The sequence below is a fragment of the Apteryx rowi genome, unplaced genomic scaffold, assembly GCF_003343035.1.
Source record: "Apteryx rowi isolate R43461 unplaced genomic scaffold, aptRow1 scaffold_516, whole genome shotgun sequence".
NCBI classification, from domain to species: domain Eukaryota; kingdom Metazoa; phylum Chordata; class Aves; order Apterygiformes; family Apterygidae; genus Apteryx; species Apteryx rowi.
The window spans coordinates 359,981-374,807 of record NW_020450779.1 but is presented as its reverse complement, the minus strand read 5'-3'; the positions used below and the strand labels follow the sequence as shown (position 1 = coordinate 374,807).

Below are 14,827 nucleotides of genomic sequence, written 5' to 3'. Positions count from 1 at the left end.
AATCTATTCTCTTCAGCTAAGCCATTGTTAAATCCCTATTTCAAGTGAGAACACATCATTAAATTTCCCACATATGCATATATTTCTTAGATTTACAAAAATGTCCTGCCTCCTTCRTGCCTATATCTTATGCCATTAACTCTTCTTAGCAGAGACCACCTTTAATTTGTGTATTCAGAGCAGTGGAGTGAATTTCTGAAGTTGAATAAATATTTGTACTTTCCCTAAAATCATAATATCCTTTATACACAATGGATCAGAAACTGAATTCTGTATTTCAGTGTCAATTGAATTTCTTGTATTTTTAAGCATCATGTATATATTTGGCACACTGATGTTAGGAAGGATGGGTGGTGGATTAATGGACATGATGCCTTCTGATAACTCATCCACAGAAAAAATAAGTGACATAAAAATGGGTATTATGGGAAATCTTTTTAATTCTAGTCAAGGAAACTGCATTTTGAAAGCACAAGTAAGACAGCCAATTAAGAGCTACATAAACAAAATAGACAATTGTCTAGGATAGCATGGTGCTACCACTCCTTCTTCCTACACTAGGCCATCCTGACATACACAGCTGTGCAACTGGTAAGGATGTATGTCAGCTACTAATAGGAGTGAGGGGAGATCATGTCCCACAGAAACCTCAGCCCTTCTATCTGTCCATCTTGCAGGAGCAGCAAACTCAACCATCCAGTGTGCTCTYATCTCAGTTCTCAGCCTCACCATGACATAGACTAGATCCTCTTCCCTGAAGGAATAAAATTCAATTTTACCCACATTTCTAACAAACCTTGGCCAGCTGTTTCTAATGTTTCTCCCCATTCATGTCAGATATCTAGTAACTATGGCTGGTACCTAGAGCACATCAATTAATTGGATTATTCTATCATACAAAGCCAGCAACTATTATAGGAGTATGCCTCAAACTGTCTACCCAAGTAGTGTATCTTCTCCCAAACCAGAGTAGATGAGGTGGTAGAAGGAAAACAGGTGAAAAAAACCTCACACCTCTCCATATTATTCTCTAAATAATCTTTGCAGAGGTAAACAAAACAGCAAAAAAAAAAAAATCTAACAGCAGCCATGGTTTTCCAGGGTACAGAAGGAAAAGGCACATAAAGATGGTGCAGGAGAACTCTAAACTAGAAATTATGCTAAGAGTACCACCCAATGACTCTGTCCAGAACACAGAAAGGCTGTGTATCTTCCAAGATGGGAAGCAAACACAGAAGGACACTGTCATCCATGGGTACCACTGCAATAGTACCCCTTGTGTGCTAAGAGTTATTGTAGGGCTAACATGCACTACTGCTTTTGAGAGAGGAAAATCTGCCAATTCATTAGAGAAGGACTCTTAAGATTACATTCATGTCCCTGCTTTGCTACAAGGTCTCTAAGTGACCGTGTCAAATGACATCTACAGGTCCTCTGCAGGCACTTATCTGAATTGTCCAACTCAGAATCTAGTTGCCTGGGTTCTTCTGTAATGTTGTGATAAGAAAAGCATAAAAGGGCTTAATCTGCCTTCAGGAGGTCTATTGCTTTTCCTGAGAATAGTTGGGATGAATCCCAGCCTCTGCACTTCAGCTCCCCACTGAGATAGTAGCACTACTTTAAGATACAGGAAAGAAATGCAAATAAATATGTTAAAAGGTGGTCAGGTACTCAAATATTGTGATATTAGGATGGCATAAATGCTGAGGAGGAACAAATGCAGGCCTAAAAATATTGACGACTTCAGGAGAAAGTTGTAAAACCTCTCCCTCACAATACATTTTGTTTATATGAAATATAAAGTCTTCCTTTCTCTTCCTTTAGCTTTTTATTAAAAAAAATAATAATCATATACTAATGGTTCTTTATTTACAAGAGTCTGTACAAGTCTCTACCAGCCATCTGTTAAGGGCATCGTGATTTCCTACTGAGAAAATTAGCATGTAGCCAAAAAATGGAGGACAGACAATATATACATACATAAGTATTTCCCACACAACCTAAGAACTGTTGTCCCTAAATAATTCTTTCTTCATTTTTCCATGCAATGACAGCAACTTTTTTAACCATTACCATTCAAACCATGTTTTTTATCATACATTGTCCACAGATCAGCAACATTTGTGGTACGACAGAGAAGAAGAAATACTTATAAATTGCACAAAACTACATTAACATGGAGGCCTGAAGAATAACATCCCCTCTTAAAGCAAATGTAGCAGTCAGAAAAAGTGATTTGCATTACTGAACCTTGCATTTCAAAAACAAATACATCTCAAGGCAAAAATACGTCCCTAGGATACTTTTGTCACTGTATACTGTGAAACAATTTCTTTTTTTGAAGAATTTTTCCAACTACCAAATCAAGTGAGATGAAATTTTATTAGGTTCCAAAAGTAAAATATGCCATATCATATCAGAGCTTTTATACACAGCACACCAATAATTGCTTATTGTCAAGGGAATCTTTTCCCAAACTGTCATTCTCAAATCCACTGRACAGACATGTGACAATGGGTAAATCGCCATAAAAAGGGGAGCAAATAAAATACACAGTAGGATTAAGAAACAATTAATAGAACACAAAGGGTTGGCAAGAAAGGCACTGATGACTGGGATCCTGCTATTTATCAAAGGATACAGCATGCTAGATTGCTGAGGTTATTGTATTTTTCTAGCAGTAGCATCTGGCTCCTTGGCAGTACAGTAAGTAGATCAAAGTCATTTGTAGCTTTGCACATGATTAGACTACTGAATCTGGTGGGAATGCATAAACTTTTCTGTCTAGTTCTTCCTACAGGACTCATTTATCTAACATTATTGTGACACAGAACCAATACAACAAATTCTGCTTGCTCCTACCCAAAAAGTAAACACTTAGAGGAACATCTGTTATTAAAATATTTGTATATTCAGTACACACTACTTATTTCATTTACAAATAGCAAGATACAATTTTTCAGTCTGCATCAAAAGGAATTGTACAGACATGACATTATCTTACCAAACAGACTGTTCCTCCTGTGAGTCCAGGATCATATCCGCACATTTAGAAAAGAAAAATATTTGCTATTGCTTTTTACCTCTTTTGTCCCTTCAGAAACGGTACAGCTGAGAGTGTATGAAAAAGATTTCACTTTGTCCAGCTGACAGTGGTGCAATTATCTGACAGTTTCCCCATCATTTGTGCCTGAGGGCATCACTAAAGCAAGAGTAGTGCTGAAAGCAGAGCTTGGTTGTTTGCGAGAAATGGCAGAACAAATCAGTAATTTAACTAAAGGTTACTCAAATTGTCAGAAAAACCTTAGGACAGGAGCGGTGAGAGCCAAAAGTTTGGCTAATGCCTAAGATGGAGTTTGACTAGTTTCCAGAAGGGACCGTAATACATGATTGCTAGCAGGGTAGGGAAGCAACACATGATGACACATAAAGCCGCTTCCAGGACAATGTTATCCAGTGGTAAAAATAAATAAATACATGACCAGCTAAGCACTATCATGCAGGGAACTGGGACTATATCAGGAGGCTCTGGATCCTTCTATGGCACTCTGGTTGTAAACCCACTGTACCTGCTCCCCAAGCATTCAGAATTAGGTCCACAAAAGGTATTTAAGTGTGCCTTATACCAGAACACTCATTTAGTATTTATCAACTTCAAAGGAAGCTAATCAGTGAAACACCTTTGCAGATCCAGCACTTAGCTCTTACCAAGCAGTCGAGCACTTCTGATTTACTGGCATGAAAGGGATGCATGAAGCTACAGACCTCAAGCTTTTATCCAGGCTTTGGTGTTACCTTTATAACTGCTCAGTGTATGTAGCAGGATATAACAGGGCATAGGGCCAGGGTAATGGGAGGCATGAATAGATGTCATCTTCCATGCTCACACACACATACATATGCAAGGAAGGAGGATAGGGGTATTCACAAGTTCCCAATGYTTTACTTTTAGCCCATCTCCACCAGTTAGATCCCCTTAAAAATAGAGGATCTAAGCTAAAGGCTAAACATCTGCATATGAATGAACAGGAAAGTAGTAACTAAGAACAATTTTTCCAGGATTTCACCTGAAGGAAAACTGACTACTAGTCTGCTGCTTTATAACTCTGGAAAAACTATGATGTTAAAAAGACACACAAATCTTTTGCTTTCCCTAATAAAATTTACTGCTATTCATAAACTGCTTAATCAGGAACTTAGCAGTGCTTTTGATTAATGGCTGATGGGAGAAAAAAAAGTCATATTTTATTCCAAGAAGAAATGGCAGTGCTGTAGCAGTGAGAGCCATAATCAAGCTAACTCTACAGCAGAAGGAAAATGGCTTCTTTCCAGCTTTTACAGCCCTGACTGAGCTTTTAAATACTAAATAAATCTTTTCTCCCACATTGCTAAAATTTGCATTGTTTCAAGAACAAGCTTTAACCTGAAAGGATATCAAATACATTAGCTAAGCCTAATATACGAGGAAAAAAAACAACTTATTTTAACCAGTCGCTCTTTTAAACTCTTCAGAGTTTGGGGGTTTTTTTTCCTCCTTAAATAGAAATAGAATCCCAGCACTGGTGACCTTAAAAAAGCAAACATTTTATTACACTTTACCACCAAAGAGATTATTCTGCTTTTCGAATGTCTCTATCTAGGTTTATCTACAACACACAATACTTTGGAGTCTGAGAATGGTCAAGTATAACTCCGGACACTTAAGACCCAGTCTTGCAAAGACTTATGGACATGGTGAACTTTAAACAGAAAAATAATCCCATCAAATTCTTTTTTTTTTTTTCATAACTTCAGCAAAATAATTTACTTTTCTGCAAAGTTAACCATGTGCAAAAGTCTCAGCAGGCCCAGAATCAAAGAGCATGATAGCTGATGGTTAAGTAGAAGAAAAATTGCTGGTGGAAGTAACTATCCCCAGCAGCTGTTGCATTTATATGAGAATCACTCCAGGGCTATAAGGAGACATAGAAGACAGCTTCCACCCTTTTGGGATACTAGTCTAGTTTCAGTACAATCAACTAGAGAATGTTTACATAGCCTTCTSCTTAGATAAATTATGTGACTGCTGTGTAGAAGTAACCTTACAAGTAAAGAAAGATGTTTTTGTGGAGAGGTGGGAATATTGAGGTTAAAGAGACAATCACCTAAAGTGGGAAGAAAATAGTTAAGTTTGAAAGTATGACTGTGGATTAGCAGAGCTCCAATGGATTTTATAGGCTTTTTGTTTTTTTCATCTACAGAATGGAAGAGTCTGAATTAGAATAATGATTTTTAATTAGGAGAGCATATACTACTAGTATATTAACAATCAATTTAAAATTTTCAAGTAGAAGGAGAGCTTTTAGTTCACACTTCCCTGAAAATTGAAGTAAAAAGTGAGCATGGATTCTTCACAGAATTATCTGAAACTAAGTAACCCCTTCACGTGAAGGTAAAGTGAATACAGTAGGTCAGCCAAAACAACGAAGGACGCTTTTTCCATGAAACGTCCTTCTCTGTAAACCTATCTCCCTGCTTAGTGGGAGTGATTCTTAACATTGAAATACTAACCTCTACAACAGTGTTCAAACTGATTTGGAAGAGCTCGATTTGCCCATAGAGCCATTCTTCTCCCTTGGCTGCTGAACCAAATGAGCTCCCAAATCAAATCCATCAGTGATAGCCTGGCCCTTGTGAGCTCCAGGCCAAAGAGGCCATGGAGTGCTATGCGGGCCAGATTTAATCTGCTCATTTGCCTTTTGATTTTCATTCTTATGAGTTTTATGTGTTTTGTCCAATGAGTGTCACATTACATCATTTGTATAGAATTCCTAAACAGTCTTTAAAGTAGAAGCTACAACCCTGTTCTTTCTTCCCTTCCCAAATCTGGGAACTACGGGAGTCATAATCCCTCTTGTTCTCCCTCTCTCTTCTGCTTCAGTCTGAGCTATAATCTATACAACAGTGTTGATTCAGGAGGAGATGTCGAGAATAGCTGCTTTTCTTTTTTATGAAAGGTCAACTTAGTGCTCCAGAAGAGTGGAAGCTGTGAATATGAATCCCTTAGAGACAGAACTGAAGCCAGATCRTGTATCTGAGCTGGGGATACTACCCACTAGTGTTGCATTAAAATATTCTCATCACTCTTGCCTGGTCTTCCATTAAAAGAAAGCAGCAGCCAGTATAGCACTTGGGGCAGAAATTAATCATGCTAGGCATTACTTTACTGAACGAAGCCACTTACAGGAAAAGAAAATGTTTGCTTAACATCTGGTTTGTGTCGAGCACAGTCAGATCAGAGTAAACTGGGTTGTTAATTTGCCCTGGAAGTACCATTAGTAATGGCYTAAACATAAGCAGAGGTTTCCCCATCTAAACAACCAATTTGGCATTCATCACAACTGCAAAAGCAAAAAAAAAAAGCTAGAATCAAAAACAAATAGATGGTCTGGATGCATGCGTGGCAGGGAAAGAAACGTCCTCACACCATAATTACAGTTTTTCCTTTAGGAAGAGAAGCATAAAATTTTGAGGACTGGTTGAAACTGGGGTAAAGCCCAATTTAGTGCTTTATCAACTAGACCATATTGCCTCCATATTTAAAGAATTTTCTTTCCCTGCAAAACCACAAGTCCTGCAGCACTCAGTTTTTCATTGTTGCTRTGTTGTTGACTAGATTAGATCGTTTGTGTTGGTGGCATGCTTTAAATATTTATGTTAGCAAAAATATAAGGCTTAGTGTCACTGCAGTGGGAAGAGGATGCTTTAAGGGTACATAGAAAACAGGATGAGTTTAGAGGAATACATTACAGACTTCTTAGAGCTTTCATTCTTTTGATAACACACTGAATTTCAGCTTTCCAGAAGAGATGCAATTTATAACCAATTTCCTTGGTATATCCAGTTTCCTCAGATAGAAGTGTTAACATTATACAAGTGTTAACATTACTGGCATGAAAAACTCTAAATGCATCACTTTCCCCTCCTCCTGCAGTGATAATTTGCTTACAAGAGAGTGTAGAAAAGCAGTTACCACAGATGTTTATCCTCCCTGCTTATTTCTACTCTTTCCCGCAGGTGCCTGTCACGCACCTGCACATCCTTTTTAATTCAAATTAAGCAATATGTCCATCTCACCAGTTCCTCTTCAAAAAGTATGTCAAGCTTTTGTGACTAAAATAGTTGAAAAGTAAAATACCCTTAGGGAAAAAAAATTGGAGTGCACCACTTAAAAATTATCACATTTGCTTTTGTTCTTAAACTTGACCTCAATTCTCAATTTTGTTGAAAAGGGAAACTTGACGCTTCTCAAAGTATAGAAAAAATTAAAATATTTTCTCCTCGTAAGTCATTTTCCCTCTTCCTACTAGAAGACAATATAACTGAGAAATGTTGAGAGGAGGTTGGTCACCATGCACCAAGAATAAGATTACATATTGAAAAAATTACAATCAAGAGAGAGTTCAATTTTTTTTTAACAGAAAAAAAAATCCTTCTTTTGTGGGATCTGCTCTTCACTTCACGTTAAATGGCTTTGATTTCTTAAATGGAACAGGTGTAATGATATAATGATTCAAGAATGTATCTGCTTTTAATGTATATTTAAGTGTCCTTTTTCTGGTACACTGACAATTAAGAGAGTTAAACTCACCTGATGAGTTTCTTATGTGTTTCTTAAAAATAAGGAAAACCACTAAGTACTACCAACCTTGTCAACTCTGGTCTTCCTACACAAACTGTACAGAAAGGCAGATACAGAATTACAATCTTCCTAGAGAGAAACGGTGATAAAGTTAAGAAATTCAGTCATGACCAGATGGTTGTGGGATCACATGAACACAGTGACTAAATAGTGACTCTTACATTCTAGCTGTGAGTATAAAGTTACATGTAAAATCATGATTCTTAAGTAACTACAGCTTTATTCAGTTGCTTAAATGACTACAGGTCCAGATTGTTACAAGAACAGAGATTCTACCTCAAGCAATGTAATAAATACAATTCTACTACTGACCATAATAAAGTTTGTGAAAGAGATATCCAGTTTTTATTTATTTATTTAWTTTAAGAGCAGAGAAGCAAGATGCATGCCAGGTTGTTGCCCTTTTACAAGGGTTGAATCAAAATATCGGAACCACATCTTTTTTTCCAGGAGTCTTGGCAGCTTATTCAGCACTTGGGCACCCTAATATTTCAGTGTGTGCATACATGGGTCAGAGATCTTACTGATCCTACTAGCATTTTGAGGAAAATAAGTTTACCAAAGTGATTTGCTTTCAAGCATCTTCAAATGTAAATAGCATTCAGAGGAGTGAAAACAACTCATCTAGTGGTTTGCAGTCAAAGTTCTTAAATTTGATGCGCAGCCAGCACAAGTAGGTTCACTCTGAAGTTCAGGTTCCAGTCCAGGAGACAGTCCTCTCAAAAGAAAATGCTGCCTGTCCTCCCTAGCTGTCTTCTTCCTGGGGTTTCCTACTGAAGATATTCAGCAGAGGAAGGCTTGCCAACTTCCCTACTGTAAATAGCTGCAGTCCATATTCACTAAAACTGTAACAGTGCAGAATGAGTTTTGCTAACACACATCAGTCTTCAAACAGAGGCTATTGAGGGTTTTTTTTTTACAGCCTATCTCACATATTTTAAAGAACTCCAGTGACCTAGTTTACAGTGTCTCTTCAAGAGCCTCACATGCAGAGGGCTTCACATGGGAAGTATCCAAACCAGTGACCTTGTACAGATGATTTCCCACCTAAAGAATATGACAAAGAATCTCTTCCTACCTTTAATAACCCATTCCTCTCCATGGAGATGCACAAAAAATGGGAAGAGAAAGGGGACTCCGACCCCACTAGTATAAGATGACTCTATGGCTAGATGTGGGACAAGAGTGCCACTTTTTAGGCTGTTTAATTCTGACATCAGAATGATTTCTGATATATTTCAAATCAGTACTACTTACAAACTAAGGTTAGGACTCCTCCACACCTTAATCTGACCTAARGTTGTGTTAATTTGAGATGGTGTAGTCATCCAGTAGGGATTACAGCAGTAGTCTACAGCTTTAACTGCTCCAGGAAGGTCTCACAACAACCTTTCTGTAGGGCCTTTGCTCCCCTAGGTCTAGCAACTGGGTTTAGATACWCTTATAAGTGAGGAAGAGAGACTTTTGAGAACTACCCAAGCTCACAGAGCTTTCTTGTGAGCTAACACCAGTCACATTTTAGGCAGCAACATGCTTTTATTGAAGAAATTCTGCCCATAAGGATAAGGATAAAAAATACAGATATAAACACCCACTGGTGGGACTGYTTTTGTCCTAAAAAAAAAAAAAGGAAAAAAAAAAGCTAAGAGTAGAGAGCTTTCCACGGGTAGACCAAAACATTTTCTCATCTCTCATTGAAACTGCTGCCCAAAGGAAGTTAACTTTAAATATGAGCAGACTTATTCTTTTCCTTCTGTCCTATGCCCCATTCCTTTCTGATTCACACGTTACTTTCATCAAAAAAAAAAGATCACTAGCAAGAGGCAGTATCAACCATTGTAATTTTGGCAGGCTGACAGTCAATTTTTTCACCTCCTCCAACTCATCCATCATGTTATGGCATGATAATGATAGTGTCACACTCAGGGTCAGCCAAGATYTGGGAAAGGCTCTGAAAGATGCATCTTTAGGATATGGCTCCAACTTTAACTGAGTATTTTTATATACAGAAATGTGAAAAGGAAGAAAAAATATTAGCACCCTGTCTTTTCCAGCTTATTGCTGCAGAAGTGATTCCCATCTGTTTGTTCTTATAAGCTGATGGAATCCTGTCAATTGGATTTGACATATAGAACTGAATTTGAAAGGAAAAAGTATAATCCACATTTCTTGAAGGCAAAAACAATCAAGATCGTTGTACGTTTCCAACTTCCCCCAGGCCATAAAACCTACTACTATTTCAAACTTGGGCTGCAGAGGCTGCACCTGGTACTTTTGTGCCAATAGACAAACTGCAACACAAGAAAAACCTTATGAATTAGTGCAAAGACAGCTATGCCAAATCAGTGAAAAATCATCTTTTAAGTAAACTATATCCTGACATACACAGCCAACAAATGCTTCTCAGATATTTATCCTTATTATTTCTAAACATACTTCTCTGAATGCTACGGTTTAGTACATACATCTGGTGATTACTGCAATAATACACTTAAAGAGACATCCTTCTGACAGACTCACTAAAAGCATAAAGCATACCCATTCTCTTAATTGAAGCACAGTGAGTCAGATCATAGTCAGTGTCACCTGATTTTAGAAACAGGACAATGAGTAGCTATTAAAAATCTGAGATCCAAACCTTTTTCTTTTTTTTTTTAATAAGAAAAAGAGAAAAGTTTTTTAACAAAGTCCCCCAAATTAAGGAACATGGATAAGTGAATGCTGTGATTTTTTTTAAATCCACAAAAATAGGCAAAATTGTCAAATCTTAAACTGTGCAGAGGGAAAGTCATGATAAATGTTAAAGAGAACTTAATGGAGTTTTTGTCTGACTACTATTACCTGGCTCTGAAGAAAGATGTCCTCATTTTAGCTATCAAAATCCTTGAGTCACAGAGACAAGCTCTAAAGTCAGATAGCTATGAAAAACATTTGCACATTGCATTTTGTGTCATGGGAAGATCTGAATGGAAGTGAAACACAGGCTGTGATCTTTGAAAACACACAACATTCATCTAATACAAAAAGAGAAACTTCAGATGATATCTATTGATCTGTACATTCCCACAAACGGAGCAACTGGCTGCCTGCTGAGGAATGCAAAGCAGTCCTTGGAGTTCGCTCTCATAGATATGCCCATTAAACACACCAGCAGTTAAATCTCTGCTCACAGGACTTTCATGCATTTTATAACAAATATCAGACAAAAACAACAACAGTGCTGAAGAAAGGGTTCTCCTCTCCCTAGGAAGTGCTCTAAATATTCATAGAAAGATGTCATGCTCCTCCTTGTATATTCTTATGATTTAAGAAGTATTGCATTCTTTAGTACAGCTTCAAATGGCATGGTGGAAAAGGGATCTGCAAGATTCAAAGCTGCTTTAGCGGTGATTACAAATTAAGTGAATATTTGGTATATAAATGACCTCAATTTATAAAATACTGCCTTATTTCATGGGGAATAATCTCTTGCACAAGTTCAGAACATAAAATCCAGTTTGTGAGTATCTTCTTTCAAATATACTCCTTCATTAAAAAAAAAAAAAAAAAAATCCCTGGAAGAAAAACATTGCCAAAAGTTTGGAAAACTCTGTGAATATGCCAGATCTTTAAATGGTGGAGCAACTAACATTCCCCTGAAAAGAAAAATTGTCCTTTGAAACACAAAGTGGTCACTTCAGAGGTTTCATGAAGAGTTAAAGCACGTTACAATCTTGTAAGTTTTTGAAGTAATCTTTGTGATTTAAGAGGGCACATCATTAACAAATATAAGATGTGTTCCACCTGTATCTAAAGAAAGCATGAGACAGGCTTGAAATCCCTATACCTTGTAGGTTTTGCCATAAATACAGCATATAGTAAACACTGGTCAGAGCCAACATACCTAAGAAGCTAATTGGATACAGGCTATCTGCTGTGCCAGCTGCACAGTTAATCTTCCTACTTAACAGCACATCATGATGTTCAATTAACTGAAATGCTTTTAGCATGTTCAGAGGCTGATAAAAATAACTAAATAGCCATAGTACATAAAAGAGACACCAAATATTGGAGCAGGTTAATCACCCTGCTGGACTCAGGAGGTGAACCTGTACCTCCACTGGTATCAGCATATCAGGTTTGTTGTGGCCTGCATATTGTTTACAAAGTGGTATCGTATAAGGGGGTTCCAAACATTTATTTCTTTAGTCACAGACTAAGCCAATATAACATTCATTAGTCATGGATGTCAATAGTTATTAACAGGTTCCCAAAGGCACTTTCCCTTTAATGTCTGTTACATTCCTTTTGCGTGCCTTTTAATTGTAAATTAAAAAACGGTGCAAACACTATAATAAAAAAAGAACTAAAGCACTTTATTGCTTGACACCTTTTAAAAGGGGAAAATGGATAATTTTGCAGAAATTCTTAACATAAATATATAGTTTCCTTTAATAAATGCTCTACATTTTCAGTGTATTATGTTTTTGTGCATACCTCTACCATTTGAAATAATCAAAGAACAAAGTTACTTATTCTATAAATTTTTGATAACAAAGAATTGCATTTTTATAATGAGATAACAGTTGCTCTAGAAAAGGTTCAGCCTGCAGATATATTTTGTATGTGGCAATTGAGTAAAGTTTCCTAAAAGAGCCAATTTAATCTACTGAAATCTCACATAATTTATTGATAGTAGAGGAAAAACTAACYCATATTCTAAGATTTTTCCTGATATTCTTCTGCTATGAGCCAGTGTACAAAGAGCATCAAGGCAGAATTACAGATCCAAAAGAAAAGCTATCTATAGTCCTGACTTACATAATTAAGTGAAAATACTTCAGATACTAATTTAGTCATTGCAAACAGTAACTTTGAAAACAAACTGGGGCATCAGAAAGAGTTGTGTTTCAAAGTAAGCCAGACAGCAGACCTCAACAAAAACAGAAGTTCAAAGCTCTTGCTTTATCTAACAACTACAAATTCATGCATTTGGGTTGTTTGGGTTTTTTTTCCTTTATAGGACTGAAGTCCAGCTGACTTTGAGAAGGTCTGCCTTGTAGGTGTCAATGTAGGAACAGGGCTTGCAAATTGATTAATGTCATTTGTTGACTCATTCTTACAGATACCACCATAATAAAATAAGGATTACGGACCCATCTTGACAGACACTAGAAATCCCAAGACAGAGGCAATGTTTGACAGCCACATGTAATTACTACATTTTCAATACTTTAATACCATTACTAAATGTGTAGTTATGGAAATAAACCAAAGGAGAAGGTTTCAGTTCTACATTTGTTGATGCCTTGATGACTTTCTAAGTGAACCATAAACTGTTAGTCCAAATTCAGTGCTTAAAGTGAATGTATGGACCTGTAATGAGTAAAGTGAAATTAAGGACAAGAATGAACCATTAAGTTTTAAAAATGCTTGTTAACAGAGATTGAATCAACATGGTGTTAGAGATGTCTAAAATTGATTTTTATTTATAAGCCAAACCATGCTTAATTTTACAAAGAATTATACAGGATGATCCATAGTCTATACAAGCTCAAAATCATACCTTTGTTATAAAAGCTTTAGAAAGTTGTATTTTATTAATCTCTAAGACTTCATTCACATAAAACTTAATTTCATCATAATTATAGGTAAGACTTTGCATAAAATGGTAATGTCTGTAAAGACTTTGGAAAATGAAAGATGAAACAAATTTCCAATTTTTCAAATAAAAAGAATGGAATAAAACAAAAATTAACTTGCTAAAACAAGTACTGACAGAACACTTTTGAAGTGTCATTATTTCTTAAAAGAACAAATCAGGACTGCAGAGAAATTAAGCCTCTTGAGAGCTCATGTAATCTACTGTGTAGCTGGTGAAGTGCCAGAATTATTGGTCGATTAACCTTTCTCATTTCTTGGTTAAACTACAGGTGTCTTTAGGACTTAAAACTGCAATTCTAAATATAAAGTTATAAATTAAATGTTAAATACCCAACACACAAAATTGGGCACTCATCTACTCCAGCTAGAAAGTGTTCATTCTCCTCTGAATTTGTGCATGAGAAGTTGAGTCTCTGTAAATAGTTCAACCATCCTAACCATTAAGACTAGAAGAAACTTACTGTACAACAAAAGTACTAACGGTGAGAAAAAACAGTCACTTGAACAGACTGTGCGGGAAATTGCTTTAAGGCATYAATCAGATCTAAAGCTGATTAAAGGTCTAATTGGCTTGATTACTGAAGGCAAGAAGAAAACAAGTGCTATACCTGTTCATGGTATAAGAGCTGCAGAGGTTTCAAGACAGTTGAATGGGAAAGATGTTTAATAAAATAAAATTAATATTTTCTAGAGCAAAATTATCACCTGAGGAAGCAGAATTCAAAAATGAAGGTGTCCCTCCACCTCCTCAACCCCAGCCATCTACAGGCCAGGTACAGCCTTTATTTTTCATAGATTCAGTAGTACTAGATTTTGTTTGGAAAGTATCTATGCAACTAGACCATAAAAGCCAAAGCTTAGATTTTCAAACAAACTTACAGTACTGGATATCAATCAGTGTTTAGCTAAATCAGATAAATGCCTTTATTTCTTCCCACCTGCCAGACTTTTTTATGAAGAAAATATAGATTTACTCCTTTTGTGAGTTACTTTCCAAATAGGACTGATCTGCCATAGTATAAGCTTGTGTGAGGTCTTGATCAGTATTTGAAGTGAGGAATTAGAAATACTGATATGGCTGTTTTTGATGTGCTAATATATTCCTCTCCGCCTTGTTCGCTGCTGACAGAAAATGCCAGTATATTCTTTCTAAATATTGGAATGGCATACAGCTATATATCAGCTTGTTTACCTATAATTGTTGGAAAGGAAGAGTAATTTAGTAGGTTTTTAAATATTTTATTTGGTTTGCTTTTACTAATATAATTCCAGTTTGAAAAATACAAGTCGTCTATGTTAGCTTATAGCTATATTTTATTTTTTTATTTAATGCTTCTTTACTATAAAAATTAACTCATTCTTTCCATATCAGTTAATGGAATATTTTAAAATGAGGCAGAAAGATAGATATTCCTTTACTTGTTAGCTTTAAAATCTTATCTTTTCCCAAAATGTCACATAAAATGTTCAGGGGTTCCCCCCCTACTTTTTTTTTTTTTTTTT

General features: G+C 36.3%; 1 protein-coding gene across 1 annotated transcript in view; it reads left to right on the top strand.

The window, feature by feature from the left end:
• The first annotated feature begins 346 nt into the window (after nucleotides 1-346).
• CNGB3 (cyclic nucleotide gated channel beta 3) overlaps nucleotides 347-14,827 on the top strand; it is an 86,143-nt gene continuing 71,662 nt past the window's right edge. The window contains exon 1 of the mRNA XM_026080381.1: nucleotides 347-475. Coding sequence (XP_025936166.1) covers nucleotides 347-475 — 129 coding nt within the window. The remainder of the gene's footprint in view (nucleotides 476-14,827) is intronic.